Source organism: Trachypithecus francoisi, unplaced genomic scaffold, assembly GCF_009764315.1.
Source record: "Trachypithecus francoisi isolate TF-2019V2 unplaced genomic scaffold, Tfra_2.0 Lachesis_group5, whole genome shotgun sequence".
In the NCBI taxonomy this organism is placed as follows: domain Eukaryota; kingdom Metazoa; phylum Chordata; class Mammalia; order Primates; family Cercopithecidae; genus Trachypithecus; species Trachypithecus francoisi.
In genome coordinates this window covers 133,379,456-133,400,244 of record NW_022681470.1, presented here as the reverse complement: position 1 = coordinate 133,400,244, position 20,789 = coordinate 133,379,456, and the positions used below count along the sequence as shown (strand labels likewise).

The window sequence follows — 20,789 nt, the reverse complement described above, 5'->3', positions numbered from 1 at the left end:
GCAGGTTAGCCTGAAGGAAGGGTGGATGTTCTCAATGCCAGGAACGGCCTGTGCAGAGGTCCAGGGGCCAGAGCAGACAGTGGCATCAGGGCGTCTGCAGGGGACTTGGGCAATGCAGGTGGGCTGGTGGCGAGGGACATCTGTGTCGTGAGTGAGGCTTAGACGTCCTCTTCACCCAGACGTGGAGTCTCTAACACTTGTAATTTTTTTTAGCAGCAGAACCCATTTTTTTTTCTTTTTTTAAATGGAGTCTTGCTGTCACCCAGGCTGGAGTGCAGTGGCTCAATCTCAGCTCACTGCAACCTCGGCCTTCTAGGTTCAAACGATTCTCCTGCCTCAGCCTCCTGAGCAGCTGGGACTACAGGCGTGGGCCACCATGCCTGGCTAATTAGCAGAAATCTTTTAAAATGAAATCCGGGCAGCCTTGACATGTCGAGTAAAGAAATGGGATTTTTTTCAGCTTAAGTGTTTAAGATCAGATGGATAGAATTTGCACGCTGGGAACTCCAAGGCATTTGCTGTCCACTATGCCGGCGTCATCATGGGCCTTAGTGTCTGTGAGAGGCTGGTACAGCCCTAAGAACACTTGCTTGTCATGGATGAGTGGTTGCCGGTGGCTGCTGTGAGCGTCTCGTCTGTGTGGAGGGATGTGCTTGTGATCGTAGAATCCATGGGCCCCTCCCAGGCTTCGTGGGGTCATCACATTTCGGAAGGCGCAGGAGAGTAGGCTGTGCAGTGGCATGGGAGAGCAGTGACTCTGTTCTGTGGCACGGGAAGGGGCAGGTTAGAGACGCCAGAGATGCATTTAGACGAGGTCACAGTGAGGGGCTGCCGCAGACTCCTTCAGAGAGAGTGCCATGGGAAGGACAGTGCAGTATCCCCGAACCCAAACCAGGCTGCTGGGAGTTGGTTGAGAATGCAGACACCTGGGCCGCCATGCAGGATTCCCATTCATCAGGGCTGCCTGACATCGGCACAGTTTCTTTGTTGTTTTTTTTTTCGAGACTGGGTCTCACTGTTGCCCAGGCTGGAGTGCAGCAGCATCATCACGGCTCACTGCAGCCTCTACTTCTCCGGGCTCAAGCAATCCTCCCACCTCAGCCTCCTGAGTGACTGGGACTACAGGCGCTCACCACCACACCTGGCTAATGTTTGTATTTTTTGAGGAGATGGAGTTTCACCATGTTGCCCAGGTGGGTCGTGGACTCCTGGCCTCAAGTGATCCGCCCACGTCGGCCTCCCAAAGTACTGGGATTACAGGCGTGGGCCACCGCACCCAGCTGGATGGTATCTGCATTTTAAACCAGGCCCCTGGTGACTCCAGCCTCAGGTTGTCTTTTTTTTTAAAATATAAGTCTGAATTGTTGTGTAAATTATCCTGGTTTTAGAATGTTGGTTCAGATATTTCAGGGATAGTGTTAGAACCAAACCAGGCAGCTCTAGGATCCATCTGGCCATGTGTTACTTACTGTTTCTCCATCTTTGTGGGATTTTCCTTCAGACTTTCTCTCTGCCACCTTCTCCCTCGGGGTTCTTATCCATAGAATGGCCACAAAACTGGTGGTGCCAACGAGCCTGGGTTCAGTGAGGTTGAGCAACCAATTCAGGCACAAGCCTGTCTCAGGTCACCCCTGGATAACTGTCACCCATTATACAGCCACGTACGTGTGTCCTGTGTGTGCTGGGGCGAGCGGTTAGTGCTACCTTCACATAAGTGGGTCCCTAAAAATGAGCTCACTCTGCAAAGTTGCAGAGTGTCATGGGAACTGCAGGGTTCGTGGGGAAACAGACTCAGGGTATGACATTCAAAAACTTCCTCAGTGACACTTAAAAAAAGATAGGCACCGACTCTAAACAGCAGCACCGTTGCGTGCGTGTTAAGTGTCTAGGAATTACATGAGTACTACAGCAAATAGCGTACTGACCTTGGAAGAGACCTGAGGTTGGTTTGTGGATGTGGTGGCAGCCTGTGAATTATGTGAAGGCCAGGAGGAGGATATCTGAAATCAGACGGGTCATCATGGCCTCAGATGGGGACAGGGCTGGCCCCTAGCACAGGGGAACACAACACTGAGAGAGCGCCCAGACATGGGAGGGGGTGCTGGCGTGGTTTTGTATATTCCCACGGGGTGCTGGTCAGCCAGGAGCAGTGTCTGCATTCACCTGGTGTTTCTCCTGCACAAAATAGAAGAGAAGCAAACACAAAATTCATCTCATGTTCAAATTATTCCCAGTACTCGTATCTCATTTAGACAGACATCTTGTTCAAAAGAAGCATTCTAGCAGAACTGACTGTCTCTGCAGCATGAGTTTCCACAAACTGCTTCTCTAAGTTGAAGGTGTACTACGCATTCATAGAGATCACTAAATTTCCCTCTAAAAGGTGGTACAAATTTGTCTTTCTGCCTTGGGTGTTTGATTGTTTGTTTTTTTGAGACGGAGTCTCACTCTGTCACCCAGGCTGGAGTGCAGTGGCGTGATCTCGGCTCACTGCAGCCTCCACCTCCCAGGCTCAAGTGATTCTCCTGCTTCAGTCTCCCAAGTAGCTGGGACTACAGGCACTCGCCACCACACCTGGGTAATTTTTGTATTTTTAGTAGAGGTAGGATTTCACTGTGTTGGCCAGACTGGTCTTGAACTCCTGACCTCAGGTGATCTGCCTGCCTCGGCCTCCCAAAGTGCTGCGATTACAGGCATCAGCCACTGCGCCTGGTCTTGCCTTCCATGTTTGAGAGCACCAGTTCCCCACACCCTCATCAGAAATCCCAGCCTCTTCTGTCTGCGTAGTCAGATGAGCAGAAGATGGCTGTGGCACTGTTTTAAATTGTTTCTTTTAACATCAGTCAATTTGGTCATTGTTTCTTTTCTTCTTTATTTATTTTAGATAAGATCTTGCTTTGTTGCCCAGGCTGTAGTATGCACTGTCATGGTCGTAGCTCACTGCCGCCTTGAGGTCATGGGCCTAAGCAATCCTCTTGCCTCAGCCTCCCGAGTAACTAGGACCACAGGAGGGTGTCACCATGCCTACATAATGTTTAAAAAAATTTTTTTTTTTTTTTTTGAGGCGGAGTCTCGCTCTGTCGCCCGGACTGGAGTGCAGTGGCCGGATCTCAGCTCACTGCAAGCTCCGCCTCCCGGGTTTACGCCATTCTCCTGCCTTAGCCTCCTGAGTAGCCGGGACTACAGGCGCCTGCCACCTCGCCCGGCTAGTTTTTGTATTTTTAGTAGAGACGGGGTTTCACCGTGTTAGCCAGGATGGTCTCGATCTCCTGACCTCGTGATCCGCCTGTCTCGGCCTCCCAAAGTGCTGGGATTACAGGCTTGAGCCACCGCGCCCGGCCTAAAATTTTTTTTTTAATCATTTCTCAGCCCTTTGGCTAAGATCAAGTGTAAAATTTTTTGTAGAGATAGGGTCTCACTGTATTGCCCAGGCTGGTCTTGAACTCCTGGACTGAAGCCAGTCTTGCCTCAGCCTCCCAAAGTGCTGGGATTACAGGCATGAGCCATCATGCCCAGCCTAAATTGTTTCTTTAAACTTCAGTCAATATGGTCGTTGTTCTGTCTGTATGCAGATGGATCATTTCTGTTTATTATCTGAACTGAGTGGACTTTGCTCATTTTTAAGTTTTGCTTTTTAGTGGCTTTTGATGACTTTTTGGAAGGGTGGTGTTTTTTCCCCTGCAGTTTAGGTGCCACTGGTGCCAAGATTTAAAACTTGCTTCCCTTCCCACAGGCTGCAGTGGGTGCAGAGGGGCGGGAGGTGCCAGCACAGGGACTCCTCCTGCTTTGCAGCCGTGGAGTGGGACTCTGGAAGCCACGCTCTATTATCTGGGAGGCTCCGCCTCCACTGCCTCTTGTTCTGTGACACTCTTGGGTGTAAAATTGATAAGGACGTATTTCTAATAGCTATCTCGATTTTGCTGGCCCATTTCTGCCTTCCAACCTGGATTCCCTTTGGTCCTCTTGTTGCTCTAAGCTCTGGATCAGGCCATTTTCCTTCGGTCTCAGTGACTCTGGGCCAATAGGTGCCTCGGCTTGGAAGTCCCTTCCTTTCATGGCCCAGCGCTCCCCCGTTCCATACTCCCCATTTCCCTTGGGAAAGCCTGGGGTTCGCCCCGACCTTGTACTTCCCCAGCCCACCCCTGATTCCAGCCAGCCTCACACCTCTCTGCCTCCTCTGCTCACGGACACTGCTGGGTGTCCCTCCTCGAGACCCCCCCATACTCCTGGACAGGCCCTGCCCATGGCTGGGGCTCAGGCCATGCTGGGCAGCAAGATCCACATGTGAGCAGACAGTCCTGTGGGCTCCTCCGGCAGGTGCTCTTTCCTGAGCGTCATCCCGTCCCCTTCACAGAGGGCTGCCTGAGTGTCCCAGCCCAGGGCATAGCACTCCTTGGCTAATGACTTGTTTTCCCTTTTCTGAAAACTGGCAGAAGGAGCAGCTGAACACGAGGGGCCGACCGTTCCGAGGCATGTCCGAAGAGGAGGTGTTCACCGAGGTGGCCAACCTCTTCCGGGGCCAGGAGGACCTGCTCTCCGAGTTTGGACAATTCCTGCCCGAAGCCAAGCGGTCTCTGGTGAGTGCAGAGAGTCCCTGCCTAGCCTCGGGGGCCTCAGCGAGGAGGGAGGGCTCCAGCCAGCTTGAGCCAGGACTGGGCCAGGCCCATCCACCCTCCAGGCCACAGTAGGGGTCCCCCAGAAGCTACGCAGGTTGCAGATACCCAGGGTTTCCTCACTGTAGGCTCCACATGCCCAGCAAGCTTGTAAACGATTCTCCAAGGTGCTTCTCTGTACAGACAGTACCTGGGTCTTGGGGTGGTTTGGGAAGCAGAGAGCATCTTCCAATGGAGATGATGGGCCCAGGGGTTCCACCTCCTGTGCCTGCCCTGCAGAGCCCCACCCTGCCTGGGACCCCAGCCCTGTGGGCAGGTGCAGGAGGGCTGGGTCCACCACCATCGCTTCCCCTGTTGGGTGAGACTGATCTGGAGCTCCAGCAGGTTGGATCTGGAAGAGCCAGTAGCGGGGGTGGCCTGTGGCCTGGCCCTGACCATGGTGGTAGAGAGCAGAGATGGGCGAGGAGGGGCCTTAGACAGGGAGGCTCAGGGCTCACCCTACACGGTCAGCCTTTCTCCCCTGCCTGTGGCCTGAAGCTGCCAGGGCTGCCTGTTCCAATTCCTCTTTTTCCCCCCACTGTGAACATAAGACTTTTAAAAAAATTGAAATGAAATTTATGTAACATCAAATTCACCTTTGAAAGGGAACAATCCGTGGCATGTAGTACATCCTCAGTGTTGTACAACCTTCACCACTACCTAGTTCCAGAACTAGGAACTTTCATCCCCTTGAAAGGAGAACCCGTCTCCATCAGCAGCCACCCCTTTCCCTCCCCCAGCTCCTGGCAACTGCCCCTGTGCTTCCTGTCTCTGTGAATTTGATTCGCCCGTTCTGGACATTTCACATCGGTGGAATGTCACCATATGTGGCCTTTGTATCTGGCTTCTCTCACTCAGCATCATATTTTCAAGGTTCATCCATGTATTGCCATGGTTCAGTGCTCATTCCTTTTCCTGGCTGAATCATACTCTGTTAGATGGATGAGCTACATTCTGTTTATCCATATTCTGTTGATGGACATTTGGGTTGTGTCTGCCTTTTGGCCGTTGTGAACAGTGCCGCCGTCAACATTCATTGCAAGGATTTGTTTGAACACCTGTTTTCAGTTCTTTTGGGTAGACACCTAGGAGTGGAATTGCTGGGTCACATGGTAATTCTGTGTTTGACTTTTTGAAGAGCCTCCAAACTGTTTGCTTCAGTGACCGCACCATTTTACATTCCCATCAGCAATGGACTGCGGTTTCAGTCTCTCCACATCTTGGCCAACATGGTTCTTTTCCAGGTTTTTTTCTTTTTTCGCCTTTTTTTTTTTTTTTTTTTAGTAGCCATTAGTGTGTGAAGTTTTATTGCATTAAGGTTTGTTTGTTTTTATTTTTTGAGACAAGCTCTCTCTCTCTGTCACCGAGGCTGGAGTGCAGTGGCATAATTGATCACTGTTCACTGCAACCTCCATCTCCCAGGCTCAGGTGATCCTCCCACCTCAGCCTCCTGAGTAGCTGAGACTACAGGCACCACCACGATGCCAGGCCAATTTTTGTATTTTTTGTAGAGACAGGGATTCGCCATGTTGCCCAGACTGGTCTCGAGCTCCTGGCCTCAAGCGATCCACCTGCCTCAGTCTCCCAAAGTGCTGGGACTACAGGCATGAGCCACTGCGCCCGGCTTGCTTTTATTTTTTAATTGTAGAGACAGGGTCTCACAGTGTTGCCCAGGTTGGTCTCAGACTCCTGGCCTCAAGCGATCCTCCCACCTCAGCCTCCCAAAGTGTTAGGATTACAGGCATGTGCCATTGTGCCCAGTCCATGGTTTCTTTAAGTAGCATTTATGCAGGGCGCCCGGCTAGCTCAGTTAGTAGAGCATGAGACTCTTAAATAACATTGTTACCAATTTAAGATTTTTAGTGTGTATTGGGTTCTTAGAGCCATCTAGTATATTTAGAAAGATGGGATCAACTTTTTAAAATTATTAAAAGCACTGCAGCATCTGCTGCGTGAAGTATAATCTTTATGTTAATTTTTGGATGTATATTAAAACTGTAGGAAAAAGAAACCAAGATGAAATTTGGCATTGCCCTAATTAAATTTGACTGGCCTGGATCAGAGGTTGGCAAACCTTTTCTACAAAGAGCCAGATAGTAAATGTCACAGGCTTTGCAGGCCAGCTGATCTCTGTGTAAAGACTCACCTCTGCCCTAATAGCTTGAAAGCAGTCATGGAATATATATGTCAATGCCTGGGCAGGGCTGTGTGACAATAAAACTTTATTTACAAAATGAATGGGTGTGACTGGGTACCAACAAAACTTTATTTACAAAATGAATGGGCATGACTGAGGACCAGTAAGTCTTTACAAAAGGAATGGGTGTGGCTAGGTGCTAATAAAATTTTATTTATGAAAACACGCCCTGGGTTAATTTGCCATTCCCTAGCCTAGGTGGTCTTTGGGGGGTCCATCTAGCTCAGATGTTCACGTGACTGGGAGATTAACTGAAAAGTAAGAACCATGTGAACTGTTGGGGAAGATCTGCTATACCTGCTTGGTGAACTTGGCTGGATGCGTGGCAGGTTTCCCCTCCAGGTCCCCTGTTCTTGTTCAGCATTTGTCATATGGTTGCCCAGCTGCATCTTTTGGGAGTCAGTTGCACCTGTTCCAGCATCCACAAAAAATCGCCGCACGTGGTGGCTCGTGCCTGTAATCCCAGCTACTCGAAAGGCTGAGGCAAGAGGATTACTCGAACCTAGGAGACAGAGGTTGCAGCGAGCTGAGATCGCACCACTGCACTCTAGCCTGGGTGACAGAGTGAGACTCCGTCTCAAAAAAAAAAAAAGGGATGTACCAGTGGAGAATTGTTGTGTAGATGCCAATGTCTCCACTTACAGCTCTCGAAATAACCTTGAGTTTTGGGTAATTATTCCCCCCAAATAAGTTTAATTCTTCTGAGTCTTGGCTGTGGCTAAATAGTAAGTCTCTATTAGTAGTAGTAGTATTGTAGCTAAATAATGTCTTTATTATTATTGTAAAAACAGTATACACTAATGAAAAAATAAGTATTAGCAGGAGTATCAAATTTTTAATGCAAACTTCCTCTCCCTTGACTCAATTCTGTTCAGAGGTTAGCACTTCTAAGTGTCTTATATCTTTCCAGAAATTTCCTCTGCATGTGTAACAAATACTTTTTACAAAGTAACACACAACATGCTGTTTGTTCTGCCCCTTGGCTTTTTGGGTTTTTTCCTTATTTTTTTTTTGTTTTTGTTTTTGTTGTTTGTTTTATTTCAGGTATGCCTGTCTCTTACAGCAGCCCAGAGCCAGCTCATGGTGTCTGATCGCTGCTGGCTGATTTGTTCAGATGCACCATGACTTGTCCACCTCACCCACACTTTAGGTCTTTGGAGGTATCTTTTTGTGCAGGTCCTGTGGTGGCAGGGGAAGGGGGAGTACGATGGAGGTGACCGCAGTAGCACGGAACCTTGTAGGGCCTCTCCGGCCCTGCCCACATCCTGCAGAAAAGCTGCGGTCTGTCCATCGTCCCTTGCCCGTCCAGCCTTCCAGTATGTTCATAATAGACTGTTGCGAAACAGTTCTTTGTAATGTCATTGCACCCTGTAGGCACCCTGCTCGGGACAAGCATCCTTACCTGTTAGCCGATGGCTAGTGTAGAGCCTGGGAGGCAGGCCCCAAACCAGTCACGAGCCCCACTCTGCTCCCAGCAAGTGACGCCATCATCCCCCAGAAACGCTTTCTCATTCATAGAAAAGACTTCAAAACCTGGCCCCAAGGCCCCCACCAGTGCCCTGGCGAAAATCAGCCACTTCCCTTGCTGCCTGTTTCTCTGTCCACTGCACCTTGTGTTTTTGTGGCACTGGCATGCACGCGGCGAGGTGCCCCACCAGTGGCTCGCCACATGAGCCCCCGCATGGGAAGACCCAACTCAGGTGTCTCCCTCCTGAAACCCCTAGCCCCTCTCCCTCCCTCACCCATAAAGGCCTCACAGGAACCTTCTCCCAGCCTGCCAGTGTTAGTCTGTGATGATTCGGTTACCTTGGAATGTGAGCATCTTGTTGGAGTCACCTCACGCACTGACGGAGCATCTAGCCTGGCGCCTGTGGCCACCAGTGCCCACCGGGCTGTGGGCTGAGCTGGAAGCAGTTCTGCATGCTCTGGTGCATGGGCCCAGCCATGTCTCCGGTGCTGACCACCTCCCACGTGTGTCCTCAGTTTACAGGAAACGGGCCATGCGAGATGCACAGTGTGCAGAAGAATGAGCACGACAAGACCCCAGAGCACAGCAGGAAGCGCTCCCGGCCCTCGCTCCTCCGCCCCGTGTCTGCACCCGCCAAGGTACCTGTCAGCCACGCGCAGCCGTGCTCGCATGCAGGGGCCCCAGCAAATTGGGCCTTCCCAGCATGTGGCCAGGGAACAGAGGCCCCAGCAGGGGTCTGGGGCTGGACCTGGGGCTGTGTGAGATTCACCAGCGGTGGGACCTTTGGAAGTCGGCTCTCCTCTAGGGTGGCTGTTCATCCGTTCTCCCTGTCCCATGAGATTATTGTGAAGAAGAGGAGGAAGGCGTGTTACCCCCGCCCTAGGTCCCGAGAAACACGGTGTACCACTCAGTCTCCTTTTCACCCTCGGGACTCTCTCACAGGCAAGGCCACCATGTACATTTGTTCAGGTTGGTCACTGCAGAGCTGAGGGCAGAGATCCGGTCACGCCCTTCACCTGCAGTAGTGGTTTTCCGATTCCATGATTCCTTGTGCGGTTACTACTTGGCTTTCTACTATTGGTGGGAACTTCCTCGTTCTCTCATTTATTTAGTTATGTATATTAGATATGGACTCTGGGTTATAATCTGTTCTAGTGTTGATATCCATACTGTTCCACATTTGGCCGGTAGGGTCCCTTTGGCTCCTGTGTCCTTTCGGCATGTCCCCATCATTCTTTCTTTGGTGGGGGAGTGGGCTTTCACTCCGCCACCCAGGCTGGAGTGCAGTGGTACAGTCAGCCTTGACCTCTGGGCTCTAGCTGTCCTCTCACCTCAGCCTTCCAAGTAGCTGGGACCACAGGTGTGCACCACCACACCTTTTTGTAGAGATGAGGTTTCACTATGTTGGCCAGGCTGGTCTCGAACTCTTGGGCTCAAACAGTCCTCCCACCTCAGCCTCCCAAAGTATTGGGATTATAGGCGTGAGCCCCTGCACCCAGCTCATCCCCATTCTTCAGACACTTTGGAGATAGTTCTGGATGGACAAGGTTGTCCTTCTTGCCATGATTGTGTGTCCAAGTTCAGGTCCAAGTCCAACTTAGAGACAAAAGCCTGCAGAGACTCAACACTTGGCTTCTCCGGGGTCTTCCCAGTGCAGCCCTCTTCCTGTCCACTTCTTGTTGCTGTCTTGGCCCTCAGGACAAAACAGGGAGAGGATTCTGAGGTTGTCGTAGCCAGGGGCACATCTCCCTTGCCGTTTGGGTGCTGTGGCAGTCTTGCCTGTTACCCAAAGCCCTACCCTCTGAGATGGAGATCCCAGATTTGGCAGGGGCAGGTAGCTCCAGAGGTGTCATCTCGGGGATCCTGGGTAACTGGGAGGCTCCTGCCTGTCCCTCACTGAGCACCTCGTGGCAGTTCCCAAAGGAAAGCACGGTCTTAGCCTTCTTGTGACTCTGTGACAGCGATGGATAGAGGCCACCGGTGGGAGGCAGAGTTAACTGCATGGAATTTCTCCCCACAGAAAAAAATGAAACTTCGTGGTACCAAAGACCTGTCCATCGCTGCGGTGGGGAAGTACGGGACTCTGCAGGAATTTTCTTTCTTTGACAAGGTGAGGGTGGGCCCTGGCTTCCATCTCAGGAATGCTATGTCCAACTGGGTGGACTGATGCTCCCTGGGCCTGCCCCAGGACTGGGGGAGGGGGGCAGGTAAGGTGGGTGCGCTCTGAGGATGGAACAGGTGGGACCGAGGGGATGGGGCTGGCCCCCAGCTTTCACTGCAGAAGGGAGTGTGGGCCACCTTGAAGCCCAGGCATGTGATGTGGGTGGGACTCCACAGTGGGTACTGAGAGTCCAAGCAGAGTATGAAGACATACATGTCTGCCACTCTGCAGCTGTGTAGCTTTTTTGTATATCACGGATGATTGTGGGGTTCCCGCCCAGGGTCTGTGGGCAGAGCAAACAAAGTGGCTGTGTACATGAGCTGAGTTGCTGCACAGATCGTGTGCACAGACTGTGTGAATTGCTGCAAGGATTGCGTGCACAAACTGTGAATTGCTGCACAGAGTGCTTGCACAGACTGTGTGAATTGCATGGATCGCATGTGTGGACTGTGTGAATTGCTGCTGATTGCGTGCACAGGCTGTGTGAATTGCACGGATCGTGTGCACGGTCTGTGAATTGCACAGATCATGTGCTCAAACTGTGAATTGCTACACAGATTACGTGCACAGACTGTGTGAATTCCTGTGCAGATCGTGTACCCAAACTGTGTGAATTGCTGCACAGATGGTGTGTATGGGCTGTGAATTGCAGCATGGATCTTGTGCCCATGCTGTGTGAATTGCTACACAGATTACACGCATGGGATGTGAATTGCTGCACAGATCGTGTGCAGAGGCCGTGAATCGGTGCATGGATTGTGTGCATGGGCTGTGTGAATTGCAGCACAGATCTCATTTACTTACAGACACAGCTGGTTCCCATATCGCACACCCATGTGGGTGACTTCCAAGTGAGCCAGGCCCAGAGGCTGAGGAGCAGGGGTTCACAGTGGTCCCTGACTGCTCTCTCCACAGGTCCGCCGGGTGCTGAAGAGCCAGGAGGTGTACGAAAACTTCCTCCGCTGCATCGCGCTCTTCAACCAGGAGCTGGTGTCTGGCTCCGAGCTCCTGCAGCTCGTCAGCCCATTTCTGGGGTGAGCAGCTGACTTCCCGGGGCTCCCCATGGGGGTTCTGTTCCTGTCAACTCCATCTACTTGGTTTTTAGTTACTTTGTGCTTTACTAAAGTCCTGTTTATTGATTGACGTGATAGAGATAATCATCAATTCCCATGCATTTGTAAGGAGCAATACACCACCCGGGTATCCTCCAGCTGGTTCCTTTAACAGTAACATCTGTAGTCAGTATCCTCACCAGGATACAGGGTCCTCGAATAATGCCTTTTCATTTAACACTGTTGTAACACCAATGAGAAAAAAACATTCATTTCTGGTCTGAGTGGAGTTTGCATGTTCTCCCCATGTCTGTGTGGATTTTCTCCCGCATCCCAAAGATGTGCGTGTTAGGTTAAGTGTAGGTGAAGCAGTGAGTCTCCATGGCCCCAGCCTGAGTGAGTGTGGCGGGGCGAGCGCCCTGCAGTGAGCTGGCATCCTGTCCAGGATGGGTGCCCCCTGGTGCTCTAAGCTGCTGGGATGGGGTCCGGCCACCCAAGACCCTGAATTGGGATCATTGGGTAAATCATGATTTTACTTGTTTTTACTCACTTTTTTTATGTGTACCTGTGGCTTGCATTCATTTCAGTGTTTAATTTTAGAGGTGTTTCGATCTCCCTTTAGAAATTCGATGATGGTTTTGTGACCAGAAATAGGCTGTAGGAACTTCATTCTTGTTTATGTGTCAATTAGCTTGTAGCAACATTGGTTTTGTTACACATCTTTTCACTTAAAAGTCACAGCTTCCTAAAACCTGTTGATGATGTTGAGTGAGGACTTCCTGTATTGACTCTCTCACAACCCCCCGATCTTTCCAGACTCTCCATGTTACTCGTACACGTCTGGTGTGTATGTTTTTATACAACTTTCTCACTGTGAAGGGTCGTGTATCCGCCGCAGTGAAGATCCTGAATAGCTTCAGGACTGTCAGGGTTCTGGCCTTGACCTTTCATCTCCATCCCAAAACCCTGCCTCAGCTGGAGTCTCTTCAAACCCCTGGCAGCTACTTACCTGTTCTCTAGACACTAATGTTACTGTAACGGAACTGTACGGGAGGAACCCTCTGGGAGAAAGTTTTTTTTTTCCCCCAGCATAATTCCCTGGAGATTCACCTGTTAAATACTTTTAAAAATTCTAACGCTTGGGCCAGGCACAGCGGCTCATGCTTGTAATCCCAGCACTTTGGGAGGCTGAGGTGGGCAGATCGCCTGAGATCAGGAGTTCAAGACAAGCCTGGCCAACATGGTGAAACTCCATCTCTACTAAAAATACAAAAATTAGCCGGGCGTGGTGGCAGGCACCTGTAATCCCAGCTACTTGGGAGGCTGAGGCAGGAGAATCGCTTGAACCCACGAGGTGGAGGTTGCAGCGAGCCAAGATCGCGCCATTATACTCTGCCTGGGCGACAAGAGCGAGACTTAGTCTCAAAAAAAAAAAAAATTCTGACACCTGGGTCGGGCTCGGATTGGGTACGGTGGCTCACACCTGTAATCCCAACATTTTGGGAGGCCAAGGTGGGTGGATCACTTGATGTCAGGAATTAGAGACCAGTCTGGGCAACATGGCTAAACCCTGTCTGCTAAAAAATATAAAAATTAGTCGGGTGATGGCACACGCCTCTTGGCCCAGCTACTTGGGAGGCTCAGCTGGAAGGATAGCTTGAACCTGGGAGGTCAAGGCTGCAGTGAGCTGTGATCACGCCACTGTACTCTAGCCTGGGTGACAGAGTGAGACCCTGTATCCAAAAAAAAAAAAATTACACCTCTGTTGCACAAAGGGAAGCCTCATTAGTGGGTCAGGTCTAAGGGCAGCTTCTAACCCCTGTTGGCCAGGTCAGCCTCAGGAGGGGACTGGGACTGGGTGGAGGGGCCTGGGAGCAACTATGTACACTTGTGTCTGCTCTTGGGCTCACAGGAGCATGCACAGTAGGGATAGGCGGGCTTGTGAGCGCTGTGTGAGACCTGGGAGCCAGCTGGGGCCAGTGTTGCTTCCTGCACATCAGCCCTGTGACTGGGGTGCGTCACTTAGGCAGTCTGAGCCTCTGTTTCTTTGCTGTAAAATGGGGATAGTGAATGTACTGACCTACATGGAGTTCTCGAGAGCTGCAGGTGGGTACTACCTGCAGGGCCCTTCAAATACAATAGAATCTCACCAATAAAAGGAAAAGAGAGGTTTTTTTCAGCAGAGGGAAATGATGTAAGTCACAAACTTGGATCGACCTAAAGAAAGGAAGAGCATCAAGAAAAATAACACGTGAAGTTTTTTTTTTTTTTCAAGACAGAGTCTTGCTCTGTTGCCCAGGCTGGAGTGCAGTGGCACCATCTTGGCTCACTGCAACCTCCACCTCCCGGGTTCAAGCGATTCTCCTGCCTCATCCTCCCGAGTAGCTGGGATTACAGATGTGCACCACCCCACCATACCTGGCTAATTTTTGTGTGTTTAATAGAGGTGGGGTTTTGCCATGTTGGCCAGGCTGGTGTCGAATTCCTGACCTCCAGCGGTCTGCCTGCCTCGGTCTCCCAAAGTGCTGAGATTATGGGCGTGAGCCACCGTGCCTGGCCATGATTCTTTTTTTCAATGGTTCTCGCACATGGTGGGTGCACATGTTATGTGATCAGCCCATTCAGTCCTTCCTTAACCCTTTTCCCATTTACCCCAAGGATAGTGGTTGACGGCACTTGCGGCTGCAGCGTTTACCCCGAGATAACTTGACCATGAAGCATCTCATTTTTATTACTATTTTTGCATTGCTGTCATATCAACTTTGGAAATAAAAGATACCATTTGATGTGTAGCATTCTGCTTTTAGTAGTGATATTTCCAGTTACAAAATATAGTAATTTTTGATCACTGAAAATGTCAAATCTTGGAAAATATAGCATTCCTACGTTTGATGTTAACATTGTTCTCAAACAGTTGTTTGCCAAAGATTCATTTGATGAATCTGACTGTTCCAAAATAGACGATTCTGGTGATTCAGATGATTCTGATGTTCTGTTTAGAAATAACTCCAAGAACAGTTTTTATATTTTACTTTCACATTGAAAATCAGATTTGCTTCAGCTTCAAAGAGTGTGTTTATGTAAAATTAAATGAGCGCTGGCAGTAAGTTGGACTTTTTTTTTTTTCTAAATGGGAAAAAGTTAAATCAACCCTGGGGACAGGTGCTGTGTGAGCCCTTTTGCGTTAACTTAAAAAATATATGTGTGTGTGTGTGTGTGTGTGTGTGTGTGTATACATTCGTTCGTTTGTTTTGAGACAGTTTGCTCTGTTGCCCAGGCTGGAACTAATGGAAAATAGGTTCAAGGCTGCAGTGAGCTGTGATCACGCCACTGTACTCTAGCCTGGGTGACAGAGTGAGACCCTGTATCAAAAAAAAAAAAAAATTATACCTCTATTACACAAAGAGAAGCCTCATTAGCGGGTCAGGTCTAACAGCAGCTTCTAACCCCTGGTGGCCAGGTCAGCCTCAGGAGGGTACTGGGACTGGGTAGAGGGGCCTGGGAGCAATGGTAATATAATGTAAAATAAAGCATAGACCCAAAAACCCACATGGCCGACAAATGGCTTGAGTCTTTATTAAGCAGTCACCCATTTGCCCACCACCCGCCTCAAAAATAGACTCCAGGAGCGCCCCGTGTACCGTTCCAGTCCCTGCCCATCTCATTGCAAGAGTGTCCTGACTTCAGGAGTGACCACCTCCTGCACTAATGACGGTGCAGCCACCCAGGTGGGCATCGCCAAATACGTGGCTCCGTCTCACCCCCATCCGGGTTTTGTTCCCTCCCTCCCTCCGTCCGTCCTTCCTTCCTTCCTCTCTCTTTTTCTTTTTCTTTCTTTCTTTTTTTTTTTTCAAGACAGAGTCTCACTCTGTCGCCCAGGCTGCAGTGCAATGGTGCAATCTCGCCTCACTGCAACCTCCGCCTCCTGGGTTCGAGTGCCTCTCCTGCCTCAGCCTCCCTAGTAGCTGGGACTACAGGCGCCTGCCACCACGCCCGGCTATTTTTTGTATTTTTAGTAGAGACGGAGTTTTGCCATTTGGCCAGACTGCTCTCAAACTCCTGGCCTCAAGTGATCCACCTGCCTCGGCCTCCCAAAATGCTGGGATTACAAGTGTGAGCCATGGTGCCCAGGCCCTGGGTTTTGTTTTCTAATATGTCTTACCTCTGGTTCCCTCCAATTCTAGTCCTTACGCCCCTCTACCTGTCCCTGCTCCTGTTATTTCTGTGATATTAGCCTCCCAGGTTTGCCTCACTCATTTGGGGATGCACAGGAGGATCGCCGTGGCCCAGGATAGCTGCTTGATTACAGTCTCGATTCCTCCCTAGTCACAGCCTCGAGTGATGAGCTGCTTTCATATCATCTTCCCAAGGGGACCAATTAAGTCCTTTCCTTTCTTTTTTTTTTTTTTTTTAGCATCTTAAGTAATTCATAAAGTTAAAACATATTCGATGCATTTCAATACAGTTCCTACTTATTTTAAAGGTGAGGGGCCAGGCGTGGTGGCTCATGCCTATAATCCCAGCACTTTGGGAGGCCGAGGGGGAAGGATCACTTGCATCCAGGAATTTAAGACCATGGCCTGGCACAGTAGCTCATGCCTGTAATCTTAGCACTATGAGAGGCTGAGGCAGGTGGATCACTTGAGGTCAGGAGTTCAGGACCAGCATAACCAGTATGGTGAAACTCCATCTCTACTAAAAATTAAAAAAAATTAGCCAGACATGGTGGCCTGTGCCTGTAGTCCCAGCTACTCGGGAGGCTGAGACAGGAGAATTGCTTGAACCCAGGAAGCAGAGGTTGCAGTGAGCCGAGATTGCACCACTGCACTCCAGCCTGGGCAACAGAGCGAGCTGTCTCAAAACAAATAAAAAAACTCAACCAGCCTGGGCAACATAGTGAGACCTCGTCAGAAACTAGCCAGAAGTGGTGGCATGTACCTGTAGCTACTTGGGAGGCTGAGGTGGCTGGATCACTTGAGTTTCGGCATAGGTTGCAGTGAGCCCTGATCTCACCACTGCACTCAGCCTGGGTGACAGCGTGAGACCCTGTCTCGAAAAAATAAATAAATAAGGAAACTGAGGCTCAGATCAAATCCCTCTGACTTACCCTAGGACAAGCACTCATAGGTGAGCTTAGCGGGCTGTTAGGTAGCAACCGGGGTGCTCCAGCCCCAAAGCCAGCCCTTTGCATGTTCTCTGCCTTCTGGGCACAGTGGCTGCTGGGCGTAGCGTAAACAGGCGCGTGCTGTCAGGCTGGGCTTCGATGCCTTTTGTTTTTTTTTTTCTCTCAGCATTTCTTGGAAGTGTTTCAGCATCAGATGTGAACCCATGTCCTCATTTTTAAGCGACTGTCCCTTACCAGGGTCTCTAACAATGGACGTTTGTCTCTAGTCCTCCCTGTCAGTGGCGTTGACATCAAATGCTCCTGAGGCTACGACCGTCGCATGTCAAGCTGAGCTTATCAGAAGGCCTTTCCCTGGTGGTCCTGGGCATGCACGTGTTGGGGTGATCTTTTCAGTGGGTTTTCTTTCTTGGGCTGCTGAAGATCTGTAACTGCCCTGAAGAACAGCCCGGAGCAGGATGGTGTTACTCTAGTCGCAGCCAAAACGGGGACTCCTGGAGTCTGTCTGTGACGTGGGTGGTGGGCACATGGGTAGGCTTTTTCTATGGACATGGAATGCACATTCACCTTGAGTCGCCTCCACTGGGCTCAGAATCCAGCACTCTCTGAGCCTGGGTCCCACTTGAGACAAGGGGCCCCCAGGGGCTGTGTGTGGAGCTGTTGTTGGCACCTGCGCCCAGCGGGCACATGACTACCCCGAGTTGGAATTGGGACTCAGCTTCCTACTAGCCAAGCGAGCCTCAGTGTCTTTGTAAAATGGCCATACCTCCCTCCTGGGTTTGTCAGGAGGTTAGAGGGGAAGACAAAAGGAACATGAAAGGCGAGAATCTGAAAGGCAAGGCGCTGAGCAGATGGTCAGTGCCGGGCCAGTCAGCTGTTCTTGTTTCCATATTTCGGCCGTAGAGACTCATACGGGGAAGGGCGTTATGGGAAGGGTCTGCATGGGGCAAGGTGCGGAATAGAAGCGGACCTCTGCGTGTTCTTGACACAATACTTGGTTGGGTTAGGAACATTCACCACCACGTGGCATTCCTCTGCGTGTTCAACCTGCAGTCAAGTGCTCAGCTGGGCTGGGCAGCTGAACACGGCCCAGGGAACTGCCCCTTGCAGCTGGCAGCCACATGGCAGCCGGGGTGAACGGGGTTCAGCATTCCCTTCTAGCGATCCTGATTTGTGTTTATCCCAGCAGTAGCCTCAGGCATCTCTGCAGCGTTTTCTTGGTATCTTTCCTCCCTACGTTTCCATTGGCTTGTGGGTTTTCCTTGTGAGCAGGGTTGGCATAGGGATCTTCAATACGCAGCACGACGGAGGCCACATCACTGAGGGGGGGCATCATTATGTGAGGGTGGGCTGGGTGGCTAGGTCACTGCAGGATTGTGGCACCAGCAAAGTAACTGCACCTTTTTTTTTTTTGTAGGATCTGATGTTACTGCTTAGAGACAGGGTCCCGCTGTGTTGCCCAGGCTGGTCTCAAACTCTTGAGCTGAAGCGATCTTCCCATCTTGGCCTCCTGAGTAGCTGGGATTCCAGGCACACACCACCAGATCTGATACTATTTTAAACAGAAATCCAGTTGGCATTGTAGAGTCGTTTGCATTAAAGCCTTCCTATCGTTGACCACAGCCATGACATTATGACTTTCAAGCACGTGTCCAGAGAGGGGTTCACAGAGAGGAGTTTCCCTCATGAGGGAGGAAGACTGTAGATCAGAGATAGGCAAACTTGATCTCCGAGGGGCCAGATGGGCTATGTGGAAATGACTCATACCTCTCTTGTGCAGGCCACAGGCAGTGCGTACACAAGTGGACGTGACTGTGGGCCAGTGAAACTTTATTTACAATGGGATGGCTGGGCATGGTGGCTCACTCCTGTCACCCCAGCACTTTGGGAGGTTGAGATGAAAGGGATCGCCTGAGGCAGGAGTTCAAGACCAGCTTGGACAACATAGCAAGACTCCATCTCTACAAAAATTTTAAAAATTGGCCAGGCATGTTGGCTCACACCTATAATCCTAGCACTTTGGGAGGCCGAGGCGGCCGAATCTCTGGAGGTCAGGAGTTCGAGACCAGCCTGACCAACATGGTGAAACCCCGTCTCTACTAAAAATACAAAATTTAGCCAGGCATGGTGGTGCATGCCTGTAATCCCAGATACTTGGAAGGCTGACAGGAGAATAGCTTGAACCCAGGAGGTGGAGGTTTCAGTGAGCCGAGATTGTGCCATTGCACCCCAGCCTGGGCGACGAGTGGAAACTCTGTCTCAAAAAAAAAAAAAAACAAAAGAAATTAGCTGGGCATAGTGGCACACGCCTGTGGTCCCAGCTATTGAGGAGGCTGAGGTGGGAGGATCTCTTGAGCCCAGGAGTTTGAGGTTGCAGTGAGCTGAGATCATGCCACGGCCCTTGAGCCTGGGCAACAGAGTGAGACACTGTCTCAAAAAAAAAAAAAAATACCAGACCAAACAAAACACAGGCAGTGGGCAGACTGGCTGTGGCTTGCAGCTCCCTGGCCTGAAGCCTGGCCTCTTCCAGTAGGGGAACATCATGGGCTCCAGCTTCTGCCAGTTTAAGTCATCTTTTCTGGTGTATTTCAAAGCTTCCCTGTGAGTATGGGGTCAATAGGCACAGGAAGGGACCTGGTGTGTGACAGAGGGGTGGGAGGCCCATTCATTCACACACCTTGGGACTTGCAGTGACTTCCTGTGTATTGGATTCTACCGCCTCATTTGCGTCCATGATGTTGAATTCTGACTCTGTTTAACCTGTAATGTCCACATGAAGCCATTCTAAAATCTCCAGATCCCTCTCAGTAGGCCCTGGGGATGACCAGTTACCATTTTTCTTTATCTTTGAAGGAAATTTCCAGAACTGTTTGCACAGTTCAAGTCCTTCCTAGGGGTAAAAGAGCTGTCTTTCGCGCCACCCATGAGCGACAGATCCGGGGATGGGATAAGCCGGGAAATCGACTATGCATCTTGCAAGCGCATAGGATCCAGCTACCGGGCACTCCCCAAAACCTACCAGCAGCCCAAGTGCAGCGGGAGGACGGCCATCTGCAAGGAGGTAGCGCTCCCTGGGGCTCACATGTTCGCTGACATGGTGCATCCCCCCACCCCTCCCCAGCAAACACCCAATACCCCCGTTTTGAATGAAATGCTATGTGCTCAGCCCTCCTGAATGTTGGGTTATGGGTGGTGCTGAGATGTGGCCCAGCGAGACCACTTGAGCAGAGACAACAGTGTTGTACCCTGCTGGTAGTTTTGGCAAAACACAGAGTGTCAGGGATAATGTGGAGTTCAGCTTCTTCATCTGTTATTTGACTTAGGTTTATTGCTGCCATGATTCTGCTCCGTCCCGGGCTCACTGACCTCAGTGTGTTTCTGTTTAGCTTGACCATTGGACACTTCTCCAGGGTTCGTGGACAGACGATTACTGCATGTCCAAGTTCAAGAGTACCTGCTGGATTCCAGGATATAGTGCAGGGGTCAGCAAACTCTGGCCCATGGGCCCTGGCCCACTGCCTGTGTTTGTAAATAAAGTTTTATTGGCACACAGACACAACCATTCATTTACATATTGCCTGTGGCTGCTTTTCTCACCACAAAGGCAGAGTTGAGTATTCATCCAGGATGGCCTGCAAAGTCTGAGATAGTTGCTCTCTGACCCTTTGCAGAGAGAATTTACCAATGTCTGAAATGAAATAAGCCCTCCATATCTGCAGATTCCTCATCTGTGGTTTCAACTAACCATGGATTGAAAATCTGTGGGGAAAGAGGAACCAAAAAATGACAGTACAGCAATAAAGCGTAATCCACATTTTAAGAATGCAGTGTAACAATGATCTACACAGCATTTACATTGCATTAGGTATAAGTATTCTAGAGATGATTTTGCATAGGTTATATGCAAATAGGATTCCATTTGACATCAGGGACTTGAGTATCTGTGGATTCGGGTCTCCAAGGGTGGTTCTGGAACCAATCTCCCAGAATACCCAGGGAGTGTTCACTTGACCAAAGTCATGTTTTCCCTTAAAAACTTGATTCACCTTCCCATTTCTATAAGGCAGTTGCCTATCATATAATCAGGATTGTATTATGTATCTTGGTACTTTCTACATTGGCTAACAGTAAATCTTG

General features: G+C 50.2%; 1 protein-coding gene across 2 annotated transcripts in view; it reads left to right on the top strand.

Annotated features, from left to right (window-relative positions):
- The window catches only part of SIN3B (SIN3 transcription regulator family member B), a 50,311-nt gene that overhangs the window by 13,744 nt on the left and 15,778 nt on the right, over positions 1 to 20,789 (top strand). Inside the window, exons 5-10 of one of the 2 annotated variants that reach the window (XM_033200168.1) lie at positions 4,434 to 4,577; positions 8,833 to 8,955; positions 10,338 to 10,427; positions 11,394 to 11,512; positions 19,506 to 19,713; positions 20,039 to 20,134. In XM_033200168.1, the coding sequence (XP_033056059.1) occupies positions 4,434 to 4,577; positions 8,833 to 8,955; positions 10,338 to 10,427; positions 11,394 to 11,512; positions 19,506 to 19,713; positions 20,039 to 20,134 (780 nt within the window). The remainder of the gene's footprint in view (positions 1 to 4,433; positions 4,578 to 8,832; positions 8,956 to 10,337; positions 10,428 to 11,393; positions 11,513 to 19,505; positions 19,714 to 20,038; positions 20,135 to 20,789) is intronic. The other variant, XM_033200169.1, reaches the window with a different exon arrangement.